Source organism: Lolium rigidum, unplaced genomic scaffold (assembly GCF_022539505.1).
Source record: "Lolium rigidum isolate FL_2022 unplaced genomic scaffold, APGP_CSIRO_Lrig_0.1 contig_6993_1, whole genome shotgun sequence".
NCBI classification, from domain to species: Eukaryota; Viridiplantae; Streptophyta; class Magnoliopsida; order Poales; family Poaceae; genus Lolium; species Lolium rigidum.
The window spans coordinates 13884-28259 of NW_025901427.1; the positions used below are offsets into that span (position 1 = coordinate 13884).

General features: G+C 42.1%; 1 protein-coding gene across 1 annotated transcript; it reads left to right on the top strand.

The window, feature by feature from the left end:
• The first annotated feature begins 4283 nt into the window (after positions 1-4283).
• Positions 4284-5957, top strand: LOC124682172 (ATP-dependent DNA helicase PIF1-like). The gene has a single exon (XM_047216913.1). It carries the CDS (start codon positions 4284-4286, stop codon positions 5955-5957), a length of 1674 nt encoding a protein of 557 aa, XP_047072869.1.
• Positions 5958-14376: the final 8419 nt, after the last annotated feature.

Here is a 14376-nt window from a genome sequence, read left to right on the forward strand (position 1 = left end):
TTTTATTTTGTGTCTTGGAAGTTGTTTACTACTGTAGCAACCTCTCCTTATCTTAGTTTTGTGTTTTGTTGTGCCAAGTGAAGTCGTTGATAGTAAGGTTCATACTAGATTTGGATTACTGCGCAGAAACAGATTTCTTTGCTGTCACGAATCTGGGCAAAATTCTCTGTAGGTAACTCAGAAAATTATGCCAATTTACGTGCGTGATCCTCAGATATGTACGCAATTTCATTCAATTTGAGCATTTTCATTTGAGCAAGTCTGGTGCCATTTTAAAATTCGTCTTTACGAACTGTTCTGTTTTGACAGATTCTGCCTTTTATTTCGCATTGCCTCTTTTGTTATGTTGGATGAATTTCTTTGATCCATTAATGTCCAAGTAGCTTTATGCAATGTCCGAAGTGTTAAGAATGATTGTGTCACCTCCGAACATGTTAATTTTTATTGTGCACTAACCCTCTTATGAGTTGTTTCGAGTTTGGTGTGGAGGAAGTTTTCAAGGATCAAGAGAGGAGTATGATGCAATATGATCAAGGAGAGTGAAAGCTCTAAGCTTGGGGATGCCCCGGTGGTTCACCCCTGCATATTCTAAGAAGACTCAAGCTGTCTAAGCTTGGGGATGCCCAAGGCATCCCCTTCTTCATCGACAACATTATCAGGTTCCTCCCCTGAAACTATATTTTTATTCCGTCACATCTTATGTGCTTTGCTTGGAGCGTCGGTTTGTTTTTGTTTTTGTTTTTGCTTGAATAAATGGATCCTAACATTCACTGTATGGGAGAGAGACACGCTCCGCTGTAGCATATTGACAAGTATGTCCTTAGGCTTTACTCATAGTATTCATGGCGAAGTTTCTTCTTCGTTAAATTGTTATATGGTTGGAATTGGAAAATGATACATGTAGTAATTGCTAAAATGTCTTGGATAATGTGATACTTGGCAATTGTTGTGCTCATGTTTAAGCTCTTGCATCATATACTTTGCACCCATTAATGAAGAAACATCTAGAGCTTGCTAATTTGGTTTGCATATTTGGTCTCTCTAAAGTCTAGATAATATCTAGTATTGAGTTTTGAACAACAAGGAAGACGGTGTAGATTCTTATAATGTTTACAATATGTCTTTTATGTGAGTTTTGCTGCACCAGTTCATCCTTGTGTTTGTTTTAAATAACCTTGCTAGCCTAAACCTTGTATCGAGAGGGAATACTTCTCATGCATCCAAAATACTTGAGCCAACCACTATGCCTTTTGTGTCCACCATACCTACCTACTACATGGTATTTCTCCGCCATTCCAAAGTAAATTGCTTGAGTGCTACCTTTAAAATTCCATCATTCGCCTTTGCAATATATAGCTCATGGGACAAATAGCTTAAAAACTATTGTGGTATTGAATATGTACTTATGCACTTTATCTCTTATTAAGTTGCTTGTTGTGCGATAACCATGTTTCGGGGACGCCATCAACTATTCTTTGTTGAATATCATGTGAGTTGCTATGCATGTCCGTCTTGTCCGAAGTAAGAGAGATCTACCACCTTAATGGTTGGAGCATACATATTGTTAGAGAAGAACATTGGGCCGCTAACTAAAGCCATGATCCATGGTGGAAGTTTCAGCTTTGGACATATATCCTCAATCTCATATGAGAATAATAATTGTTGCCACATGCTTATGCATTAAAGAGGAGTCCATTATCCGTTGTCCATGTTGTCCCGGTATGGATGTCTAAGTTGAGAATAATCAAAAGCGAGAAATCCAAAATGCGAGCTTTCTCCTTAGACCTTTGTACAGGCGGCATGGAGGTACCCATTGTGACACTTGGTTAAAACATGTGTATTGCGATGATCCGGTAGTCCAAGCTAATTATGACAAGGTGCGGGCACTATTAGTATACTATGCATGAGGCTTGCAACTTGTAAGATATAATTTACATAACTCATATGCTTTATTACTACCGTTGACAAAATTGTTTCATGTTTTCAAAATAAAAGCTCTAGCACAAATATAGCAATCGATGCTTTCCTCTTTGAAGGACCATTCTTTTTTACTTTTATGTTGAGTCAGTTCACCTATTTCTCTCCACCTCAAGAAGCAAACACTTGTGTGAACCGTGCATTGATTCTTACATACTTGCATATTGCACTTATTATATTACTCTATGTTGACAATTATCCATGAGATATACATGTTAAGTTGAAAGCAACCGCTGAAACTTAATCTTCCTTTGTGTTGCTTCAATACCTTTACTTTGATTTATTGCTTTATGAGTGAACTCTTATGCAAGACTTATTGATGCTTGTCTTGAAGTGCTATTCATGAAAAGTCTTTGCTTTATGATTCACTTGTTTACTCATGTCATTACCATTGTTTTGATCGCTGCATTCATTACATATGTTTACAAATAGTATGATCAAGGTTATGATGGCATGTCACTCCAGTAAATTATCTTTGTTATCGTTTTACCTCGCTCGGGACGAGCAGTAACTAAGCTTAGGGATGCTGATACGTCTCCGACGTATCGATAATTTCTTGTGTTCCATGCCACATTATTGATAATATCTACATGTTTTATGCACACTTTATGTCATATTCGTGCATTTTCCGGAACTAACCTATTAACAAGATGCCGAAGTGTCGCTGTCGTTTTCTCGCTGTTTTTGGTTTCAGAAATCCTAGTAAAGAAATATTCTCGGAATTGGACAAAATCAACGCCCAGGGTCCTATTTTGCCACGAAGCTTCCAGAAGACCGAAGAGGAGACGAAGTGGGGCCACGAGGTGGCCAGACTATAGGGCGGCGCGGCCCAAGCCCTGGCCGCGCCGACCTATAGTGTGGGCCCTCGTGTGGCCCCCGACCTGCCCTTCCGCCTACTTAAGGTCTCCGTCGCGAAAACCCTACCACGTTCGACGAAACCGCGAGAAAACCTTCCGGAGCCGCCGCCATCGCGAAGCCAAGATCCGGGGGACAGGAGTCTCCGTTCCGGCACGCCGCCGGGACGGGGAAGTGCCCCGGAAGGCTCCTCCATCGACACCACCGCCATCTCCATCAACGCTGCTATCTCCCATGAGGAGGGAGTAGTTCTCCATCGAGGCTCGGGGCTGTACCGGTAGCTATGTGGTTCATCTCTCTCCTATGTACTTCAATACAATAATCTCATGAGCTGCCTTACATGATTGAGATTCATATGATGATGCTTGTAATCTAGATGTCATTATGCTAGTCAAGTGGGTTTTACTTATGTGATCTCCGGAGACTCCTTGTCCCACGTGTGTAAAGGTGACAAGTGTGTGCACCGTGTGGGTCTCTTAGGCTATATTTCACCGAATACTTATTCACTCGTTATGAATGGCATAGTGAAGTGCTTATTTATATCTCTTTATGATTGCAATGTGTTTTGTATCACAATTTATCTATGTGCTACTCTAGTGATGTTATTAAAGTAGTTTTATTCCTCCCGCACGGTGTAATGGTGACAGTGTGTGCATCCGTGTTAGTACTTGGCGTAGGCTATGATTATGATCTCTTGTAGATTATGAAGTTAACTATTGCTATGATGGTATTGATGTGATCTATTCCTCCTACATAGTGTGAAGGTGACAGTGTGCATGCTATGTTAGTACTTGGTTTAGTCGTATTGATCTTTCATGCACTCTAAGGTTATTTAAATATGAACATCGAATTGTGGAGCTTGTTAACTCCGGCATTGAGGGTTCGTGTAATCCTACGCAATGGTGTTCATCATCCAACAAGAGTGTAGAGTATGCATTTATCTATTCTCGTTATGTGATCAATGTTGAGAGTGTCCACTAGTGAAAGTCTGATCCCTAGGCCTTGTTCCTAAATATCGCTATCGCCGCTTGTTTATTGTTTTACTGCGTTACTACTCGCTGCGTTACTACGCTTGTTTACTCGTCCTGGGCAAAGCACTTTTCCGGTGCCGTTGCCACTGCTCATACTTATTTATACCACCTGTATTTCACTATCTCTTCGCCGAACTAGTGCACCTATTAGGTGTGTTGGGGACACAAGAGACTTCTTGCTTTGTGGTTGCGGTGGTTGCATGAGAGGGATATCTTTGACCTCTTCCTCCCTGAGTTCGATAAACCTTGGGTGATCCACTTAAGGGAAAACTTGCTGCTGTTCTACAAACCTCTGCTCTTGGAGGCCCAACACTGTCTACAGGAAAAGGAGGGGGGCGTAGACATCAGTTATTCGCGACAATCCTCGTATTTTGCGAGCCTAGCGACGTCCTTGGCCTCTGGAACAATCACCTAGAGGCAATGTCTGAAGACTACAGCAGAAACTGCAAATGCAAGCACACTGTGGAACAGATGGTACTAAAAAATATCAGGGACATACTTCAGTCAATGGGAAAGGAAATTCAGTCATTTCCTCTACCAGAGATTGATGAACAACATGACACGACAGACGACGTACCTAGAGAGATGACCGAGGAGTTGTCGATCGAGGTAAATGTTGAGGACAGATCTTTACATGGGAGCCTAAACAAAGAGCAGAGAGCGGCCTACGATGAAATCCTAGCAACAATTGACAGCAAAAGAGGAGGCATATTCTTCGTCGATGGGCCGGGAGGCACAGGAAAAACTTTTCTTTACAGAGCACTCTTGGCCACGATACGCGGTCAGGGAAAGATTGCTCTAGCGACAGCCACTTCAGGTGTTGCCGCTTCCATAATGCCAGGAGGGAGGACAGCACACTCCAGGTTCAAGATTCCACTAAGAATAGATGAGGGAGCAATTTGTGGATTCACAAAACAGAGCAGGACAGCCAAGCTACTGCAAGTGGCTTCTCTAATAATCTGGGATGAAGCATCTATGACAAAGAGGCAGGCAGTTGAGGCGCTAGACAGAAGCATGAGGGACATAATGGACAGACCAGATCTTCTATTTGGCGGGAAAACGGTCGTATTTGGAGGAGACTTTAGACAAGTGCTCCCAGTTGTCCGAAAAGGTACAAGAGCTCAAATAGTAGATGCGTCACTAACCAGGTCAGATCTATGGAAATGCATGAGACAAATGAAGCTTGTGCGCAATATGAGGGCTCGGAACGACCCGTGGTTCGCGGAATACCTACTGCACATTGGAAACGGAACTGAGAAAACAAACGAGGGTGGCGAAATACTTTTACCTACAAGTATATGCGTGCCAAATAATCATAATGGCCTAGATAAACTCATCGACCATATCTACAGAACACCAGGCTCCTCCCTAGAAGATCCAAAATACATCACATCAAGAGCAATTTTAGCAACAAAGAATGATTGCGTCGACAAAATCAACCTAAAAATGATTGATCGATTCCAAGGGGAGGAGATGGTGTACTACAGCTTCGATTCCGTAGAAGAAGACCCATATGGATACTATCCAGAAGACTTCCTAAACAACCTTACCCCAAACGGACTGCCTCCACATATGCTAAAGCTCAAGATTAATTGTCCGATCATACTACTCAGGAATATCGACCCCGCTAATGGCCTCTGCAATGGCACAAGATTGGTGGTACGTGGATTCCATAAAAATGCAATTGACGCAGAGATTGTGCTAGGACAACATTCTGGAATGCGAGTTTTCTTGCCTCGAATACCATTATGCCCCTCGGACGAAGAAATGTTTCCGTTCCGTTTCAAGAGGAAACAATTTCCAGTCAGGCTCAGCTTCGCGATGACAATAAACAAATCACAAGGTCAGACAATACCAAATGTCGGCATCTACCTACCTAAACCGGTTTTCTCACATGGTCAACTATATGTCGCGCTTTCAAGAGCAACTGCAACATCAAACATAAAGGTACTAATAGGTACATGTGAAGAGGAGAATGAGAATACGAAAGAGGAAAAGAAGAAGGTGAACCAGAAGAAGAACAAGAAGATGGAAATAAGTACAAGCGAGACGTACACAAAGAATATTGTCCACACGGAAGTACTAACCAAATAGGTTAGGTAGCCTTCTGAAGGAAAAGTAAACCGCGCGTTATTATGTGTACACTGATTAATTCATGCTTATTGAATCTCTGATCACTCTTGTGATACAATTAAGTTTTTCTAGCTGTAACAATAATCATCCAGGGAGACTTTTCGGATGCATAAGGATAAGGTAGAGCTCTTTCGACCTTTTCATATTTGCTGAAGAAAAAATACAGCTAAAATACAAAGACAAACGACAACGCTAGCAAAAATTCAATTCTTTACCGTAACAGAACTCCACCACAATGGAAGGGGAACACATTCTCTCGTATAGACTATCCTCACAAAGGCACAGGGAATTGGGAAAATAAAAAATACGGAGTAGAATAAGAAAGCATCAAAGAATGCAGGACCGGATAGTTAATACCGGAGGAATTGCAGGGCAACAGCTGGGGCGGCGGCGTGCCAGACAACAGGCAGAAGAGGGCATCGTGGACCCTGCGGCTCAGTGGATACGGAGGGCGCGGTCGGTAGCAACTCAGCGAGAAGGTCGCGCCGCGATTCTACCCAGCGGCGAGGGCTGGGAGGACAGGGGATCTGGTAAGCGAAGCAGGCCGCGCCCGCGCAGGGGACGGTCCGCGCCGGGGGACAGGGCGCGAAGGAAGACGAACAACGGGAGAGGACAGAAGAGCACGAGAGGCTCCTTCTGAATCGACGACAACGAGGAACAGTCTGGTCACCCCTCTCCCTAGAATGCAGATTAATCTTTTTACTCCGTATTATCTTTTGCCTATTCCTCACTTCCTCACTTGCTACTTGGGCACGGGATGGTGCAGTACTTTATGTCCGTTGAGCCGAAAAATGTGTCTGCACTATCTCCAGCGGGGCGATGCAAGGTGATCGGGACGTCCATGGTGACGCAAATCTGATCCAAATATGCGTCTCCGATGTTGAACGGACGCGCAAAGTGTTTGCTCGTGTCTGGCGGACATTTCGTCGTGCACGTATGTCAGCGACACTGCGTCGATGCATCTTCTCAGGCGCGCCAGCGACTGGCGCTGAGGCGTCGCTTCGGCAGTCTGCGCCACGTTAATGGCGATGTCTCGCTTGCCGAGCGGCCGCCGCTCACCTCCGCTAACGCAATAATGGCGACGCCATGCGTCCCGCAACCGTCGCATGCCTGCGGCCTATATAAAGAGGGCGCGCGTCTTCTTCCTCATCCACTCCTCCAAACAAACCATAGCCGCCACAAGCTCCACCATAGCACCGCCTATGTCTTCCTGCGACGGAGCCAGGCCCGCGAGGAAATCCATGGCGGGTCCTGGTGGCCGGTGAGGCGGTCGAGGCCACGAGCATGGGCGCCCCGGGCCGGGCAGGGGCCGCCGTTGTGGAGCAGCTACGGCCCCACGGTCGCCATCACATGCGCCCTCCTCGTCTTTCGCAGGAGGGCCGCTGCTTCGAATTCCTCCTCCGCATCGACGACGACCCACTCGGCATCAAGCGGCTCCCGGACAAGTTCGTCGAGTTCGTCGATGGCGTCGAGCCGGCGCACTTGCAGCTACGGGAGGCCAGTTACAACTTATGTCAGCTGTGGAGGTCAATAAAATTCAAATAACCCGTAGCAACGCACGGGCATTTTTACTAGTACTAGGCTTATGATAACCCACAAGTATAGGGGATCGCGGCAGTCTTCGAGGGAAGTAAAACCCAAATTTATTGATTCGACACAAGGGGAGGTAAAGAATACTTATAAGCCTTAACAACTGAGTTGTCAATTCAGCTGCACCTGGAAAAGCACTAATAACAGGGGTGATATGAAAGCAGCACTAGTATGAGAGCAATAGTAATAGTAACACAAGCAGCAAAGTAGCAATAACACAGAGCAATGGCACCGGAAAATAGTTGATACTACTTCCAATGACATGTAGAACGAGTATATAATGATGAGAGATGGACCGGGGTTCCCAGCGATCTACACTAGTGGTAACTCTCCAATAACAAGTAACAAGTGTTGGGTGAACAAATTACAGCTTGGGCAATTGATAGGAATCAAAGCATTAAGACAGAACATCAAGATCATTAATCATGTAGGCATGTTTTCCATATATAGTCGTACGTGCTCGCAATGAGAAACTTGCACAACATCTTTTGTCCTACCAGCCGGGCCTCTAGTGAATCTACTGGATATTAAGGTACTCCTTTTAATAGAGTACCGGAGCAAAGCATTAACACTCCGTGAAAACATGTGATCCTCACATCACCACCATCCCCTCCGGTTGTCCCGATTTCGTCACTTCGGGGCCTTTGGTTCCGGACAGCGACATGTGCATACAACTTGTAGATACAATCTAAGCAATAAGTATAGAGCTTAAATCTAAGATCATGCCACTCGGCCCTAGTGACAAGCATTAAGCATAACAAGATTGCAAAGAACAATAACTTCACAAACTTTATAGATAGACTAATCATAATGTATCATCCATCGGATCCCAACAAACACAACACCGATTACATCAGATGGATCTCAATCATGTAAGGCAGCTCATGAGACCATTGTATTGAAGTACATGGGATAGAGAGTACCAACTAGCTATCGCTAGAACCCGTAGTCCATGGGGGAACTACTCACTGGAGCATGACTGGAGGCGATGGCGTCGATGGAGATGGCTTCCGGGGCACTTCCCGTCCCAAGCAGGGTGCCGGAATGCAGACTTCGTCCCCCGAATTGGAGTTTCGCGATGGCGGCGGCGCCCTGGAGTCTTTCCGGAGTTTTGTCAAAAGGTATCGAGTTTTTAGGTCGAAAGGGCTTATATAGGCGAAGAGGCGGCGCAGAGGGGCAACAGGGTGCCCTCCCCATAGGCCGGCGCGGCCGCAGGCCGGCCCACGCGGCCCTATGGTGTGGGGGCCCTGTGCCTCCCCTCCGACTCCCTTCGGTGTCCTGGTCCATCTCGGTGAATTATGATGTTTGGTCTTCGTTTCATCGAATTCCGAGAATATTGCCCGAACAGCCTTTCTGGAACCAAAAACAGCAGAAAACAAGAACTGGCACTGTGGCATCTTGTTAATAGGTTAGTTCCGGAAAATGCATAAAATCATCATAAAGTGCAAGCAAAACATGTAAGTATTGTCATAAAACAAGCATGGAACATCAGAAATTATGGATACGTTGGAGACGTATCAGCATCCCCAAGCTTAGTTCCTACTCGTCCTCGAGTAGGTAAACGATAAAAAGAATAATTTCTGTAATGACATGCTACTTACATAACCTTGATCATACTATTACAAAGCATATGAGATGAATGAAGTGACTCAAGGCAATGATCTATAGTTGCTAACAAATAGATAACATATAGCAAAACTTTTCATGAAGAGTACTTTCAAGACAAGCATCAAAAACCTTGCACAAGAGTTAACTCATAAAGCAATAGATTCAAAGTAAAGGCATCGAAGCAACACAAAGGAAGATTTAAGTTTCAGCAGTTGCTTTCAACTTTCAACATGCATATCTCATGGATAATTGTCAACATAAAGTAATATAATAAGTGCAAATAAGCAAGTATGTAAGAATCAATGCACAGTTGACACAAGTGTTTGCTTCTAAGATGGAAGGAAGTAGGTAAACCGACTCAACATAAAGTAAAAGAATGGCCCTTCGCAGAGGGAAGCATTGATTGCTATATTTGTGCTAGAGCTTTGGTTTTGAAAACATAAAGAGAGCATAAAAGTAAAGTTTTGAGAGGTGTTTGTTGTTGTCAACGAATGGTAGTGGGCACTCTAACCCCCTTGCCAGACAAACCTTCAAAGAGCGGCTCCCATTTTATTTTTATTTTTGTGTGGCACTCCTTCCAACCTTTCTTTCACAAACCATGGCTAACCGAATCCTCGGGTGCCTGCCAACAATCTTTTTTTGACACAAATACAGTAGGGAAAGGCTCCCTACTGTGTCATTTTCTATTAAATAATGGGGTGAATATTTACAATGGTGAAACACTTATTATATGTTCATAGGGTGTCAATCCATGATTGCATCCCTTCCTTAAGACTAGGCTTCGCTCTATGCATAGTTAGAGTGAAAGTGGCTCTAAATTTGCTAATGCATCTCTGAATATTTGGCGGATTCCCATTGAATATAGCATCATTCCGTTGGTCCCAAATACTCCAACATCCTATGATCATAACTTCCATAAAGAAATCCAAGGACATCCTTCTTTTGGCATCTTTCATCATCTGATAGAGATCCAGATCAACATTCCATTCTATACCGAGAGCCCACCGTAAGCTTTGACTCGAAAGTACATTCAAAGAATAAGTGCATATTTGTTTCCTCAGGGCAAGTCTCACATATGATGCAATCAGAGAACTCCACATAAAAGTGCTTGTGCTTCATCATCTCCTTTGTGTTGAGTCTACCATTGAGTAAGAGCCAGGCAAAGAATTTGTGCCTAGGAATGTTACAAGTTTTCCATATTGAAGTGATGCAATCTGGTGGTGAGTGATTACCAATAAGTTCCTTGTAAACCTTCTTTGTAGAAAAATTACTGCCCCAATTGAAAGACCAAATATCATCCATTGCTGTAATGTTTAAGTCCAGTAATTCCTGTTCCAGATTGTGTAGTTCTTCATGAGCAACAGTGCTGAGGGGAAGATGGAACATATCATATATATTTTCATTAGTAACTTCAACTGCCTTTTGGATTGTGATCTTTTGATTCTTAGCAAATGAGTGTGGATGGGGATATATGTCCTGCCTGATATCACTATTCCAACTGTCCTTCCGTAGGATCACTGATTTTCCATTATTTATATCCACATTTGTCATCTCCTTGTATTTATCGTGAAAAGTCAAACAGTCTCTCCACCAAAAGGAGGCCTTTGTGCTGATTGTTTGTGGGGTACCTCTGTTTTCATAATAAGCATGCCATATCAATTTGACCCAAGGGATGTCTGCATTGTTATAGAATTTGTGTAGGTTCTTCATGAGAAGGGCCTGATTCTGTATTCTGAGGTTCAAGATTCCTAGCCCTCCTTGATCTTTTGGTTTGCACATCATGTCCCAGCTTGCTAAGCATTTTCCTTGAATTTTATTTTCTCTCGTCGGACCAAAGAAACTGTCTTCCACTCTTTTCAAAGTGAACAAATATTGTGACCGGTACTTTAAATGAGCACATTGCATACATAGGTAAAGATTGAATCACCGAGTTTAATAATGTAAGCTTCCCAGTATAAGACATCAGTGATGAAATTCCAGATAGCTTCTTATCAATTCTTGAAACCATAGGCATAAGGTCAGATACTGATGGCCTTGTTGTGCCAAGAGGTAATCCCAAATATGTAAATGGCAAGCTCTCAACCTTGCATCCAAATATATTTGCCAGTTCAGTAGCTCTTGCATTATCAATATTGATAGGCACAAGGGTAGTCTTGTGATAATTCACATGTAGTCCAATGGATGCACTCGAATATTTGCGGAATATTCTTCAAGTGGATGAGTTGGTTATTATCAGCTGGCATAATCATAAGTGTATCATCTGCATATTGAACTATAGGAAATTTCTGTCCAAAATCATCAGCCAGTGGGAGATTAATAATTCCATTCTGCCATGCATCATTGATTGCACTTTGTAACAAATCTGCAGTGTTGACAAATAAAATAGGTGATAGGGGATCCCCCTGTCTCACACCTCTTTTGCAAATTATTTTCTTCCCTGGTACCCCATTTAACAATACTGATGTAGATGCTGAGTGTAAAATGTTGGATACAAGTTTGACCCACTTTTGTCCAAATCCTCTTGCTCTCAACATGCTAATAACTGCATTATAATCCACCTTATCAAATGCCTTCTCAAAGTCAATTTTGAGTATAATGATCTGCCAACAATCTCATACCATGAAGGAGTGCCTTTTTATTTTAGTTTTATAATGATGACACTCCTCCCCACCTTTGCTTTCTCAAGCCATGGCTAACCGAATCCTTCGGGTGCCGTCCAACAATCACATACCATGGAGGAGTGTCTATTTTTGTTAATTAATTTGGGACTGGGAATCCCATTGCCAGCTCTTTTTGCAAAGTTATTGGATAAGCGGATGAAGCCACTAGTCCATTGGCGAAAGTTGCCCAACAAGATTGAAAGATAAACACCACATACTTCCTCATGAGCTATTAAACATTGACACAAATCAAAGGTGATAAATTTTGAATTGTTTAAAGGTAGCACTCAAGCAATTTACTTTGGAATGGCGGAGAAATACCATGTAGTAGGTAGGTATGGTGGACACAAATGGCATAGTGGTTGGCTCAAGGTTTTGGATGCACGAGAAGCATTCCCTCTCGAGTACAAGGCTTTGGGCTAGCAAGGTTATTTGAAGCAAACACAAGTATGAACCGGTACAACAAAACTTACATAAGAACATATTGCAAGCATTATAATACTCTACACTTTCTTCCTTGTTGCTCAAACACTTTTACCAGAAAATATCTAGACCTTAAGAGAGACCAATCATGCAAACCAATTTCAACAAGCTCTACAGTAGTTATCCACTAATAAGTTTAAACTACATGAAAAAACTTAATCATGATCTACTTGAGAGCTCAAAACAATTGCCAAGTGTCAAATTATTCAAGACAATATGAGGCATTTTCTGTTTCCAACCAAATAACCATAAGTGATGTAGCTTCCAACTTTTATCATTGAACATTAAAGTAAAACGAAGAACAAGTGTTCATATGAAAAAGCGGAGCGTGTCTCTCTCCCAAACAAGGATTGCTAGGATCCGATCTTATTCAAACAAAAACAAGAATAAAAGCACATAGACGCACCAAGTAAAGCACATATGATGTGACCGAATAAAAATATAGTTTCAATAGAAGAAACCTGATAAGTTGATGAAGAAGGGGATGCCCAAGGCATCCCCAAGCTTAGACGCTTGAGTCTTCTTGAAATATGCAGGGATGAACCAGGGGGCATCCCCAAGCTTAGACTTTTTACTCTTCTTGATCATATATCATCCTCCTCTCTTGATCCTTGAAAACTTCCTTCACACCAAACTTCTCATAAACTTCATTAGAGGGGTTAGTACTCAAAAAACTTGAATTCACATTGGTCCTATAGTGACACATTGCAAGAACTCAATAAAACATTAGCTACAGCTCTCCACGTCTAGAAAGCCTTGCTTAAAGTCCGCAAGAGACAATGCAAAAAACAGAGATAGAATCTGCCAAAACAGAACAGCCAGTAAAGACGAATTTTAAAGAGGTACTTCCGTTGCTCAAATCAGAAAACTCAAAACTAATGAAAGTTGCGTACATATCTGAGAAACACGCACGTAAATTGGCATAATTTTCTGAGTTACCTACAGAGAAAACAGCCCAGATTCGTGACAGATAGAAATCTGTTTCTGCGCAGAAATCCAAATCTAGTATCAACCTTCGATTAGAGGCTTCACTTGGCACAACATTGCAATAAAATAAAGATAAGGAGAGGTTGCTACAGTAGTGATAACTTCCAAGACACAACAAAACAGTAACAAAATAAACACATGGGTTATCTCCCAAGAAGTTCTTTCTTTATAGCCATTAAGATGGGCTCAGCAGTTTTAATGATGCACTCGCAAGAAATAAGAGTTGAAGCAAAAGAGAGCATCAAAAAGCAAATTCAAAACACATTTAAGTCTAACCCACTTCCTATGCATAGGAATGCTGTACACAAATAAATTCATGAAGAACAAAGTGATAAGCATAAGAAGATAAAACAAGAGTAACTTCAAAATTTTAAGCATATAGAGAGGTGTTTTAGCACCATGAAAATTTCTACAACTATATTTTCCTCTCTCATAATAATTTTCAGTAGCTTCATGAACAAACTCAACAATATAACTATCACATAAAGCATGTTTCTCATGATCCATAAACACATAATTTTTATCAAGCTCAAAAATAGTGGGACTAAAACTTTCAAATCCACTTTTATCAATAATATAACAAGATGATTGATCAATCTCAAAAGATATGGGACTCATAGATAAAGTCAAGAACTCTCCAATCCCATTTTCATTAGTAGTATATTTATTAGTATCAAGTAACATAGGACCATCATCAAGAGCTTTATCATAAACATTTGCTACGCAAAATTCTTTAGTACCATGCATTTCGACATCAGGCACAAACAAAGCATTATCATAAGATTTATCAAAGTAGCATGGATTATCATAAATAACAGTAGCATAATTATTCTCACAATTTTTACTCATAGGGAATATTTCAAGAGAATCCACATGAACATAACATTCAACCTCTTTCGGTAAGCATGGAGGACAATCAAATAGTGTAAGAGATAAAGAGTTACTCTCATTAGAAGGTTGGCATGGGTAGCTAATCCATTCTTCCTCCTTTTGTTCATCACTCTCCTCTTCTTTTTCATCCAATGAGCTTTCAGGTTCATCAATTTCCTCCT

Excerpts from the sequence above, each read along its gene's own strand:
- LOC124682172 (XM_047216913.1), top strand. The coding sequence starts at position 4,284 with ATGTCTGAAGACTACAGCAGAAACTGCAAATGCAAGCACACTGTGGAA.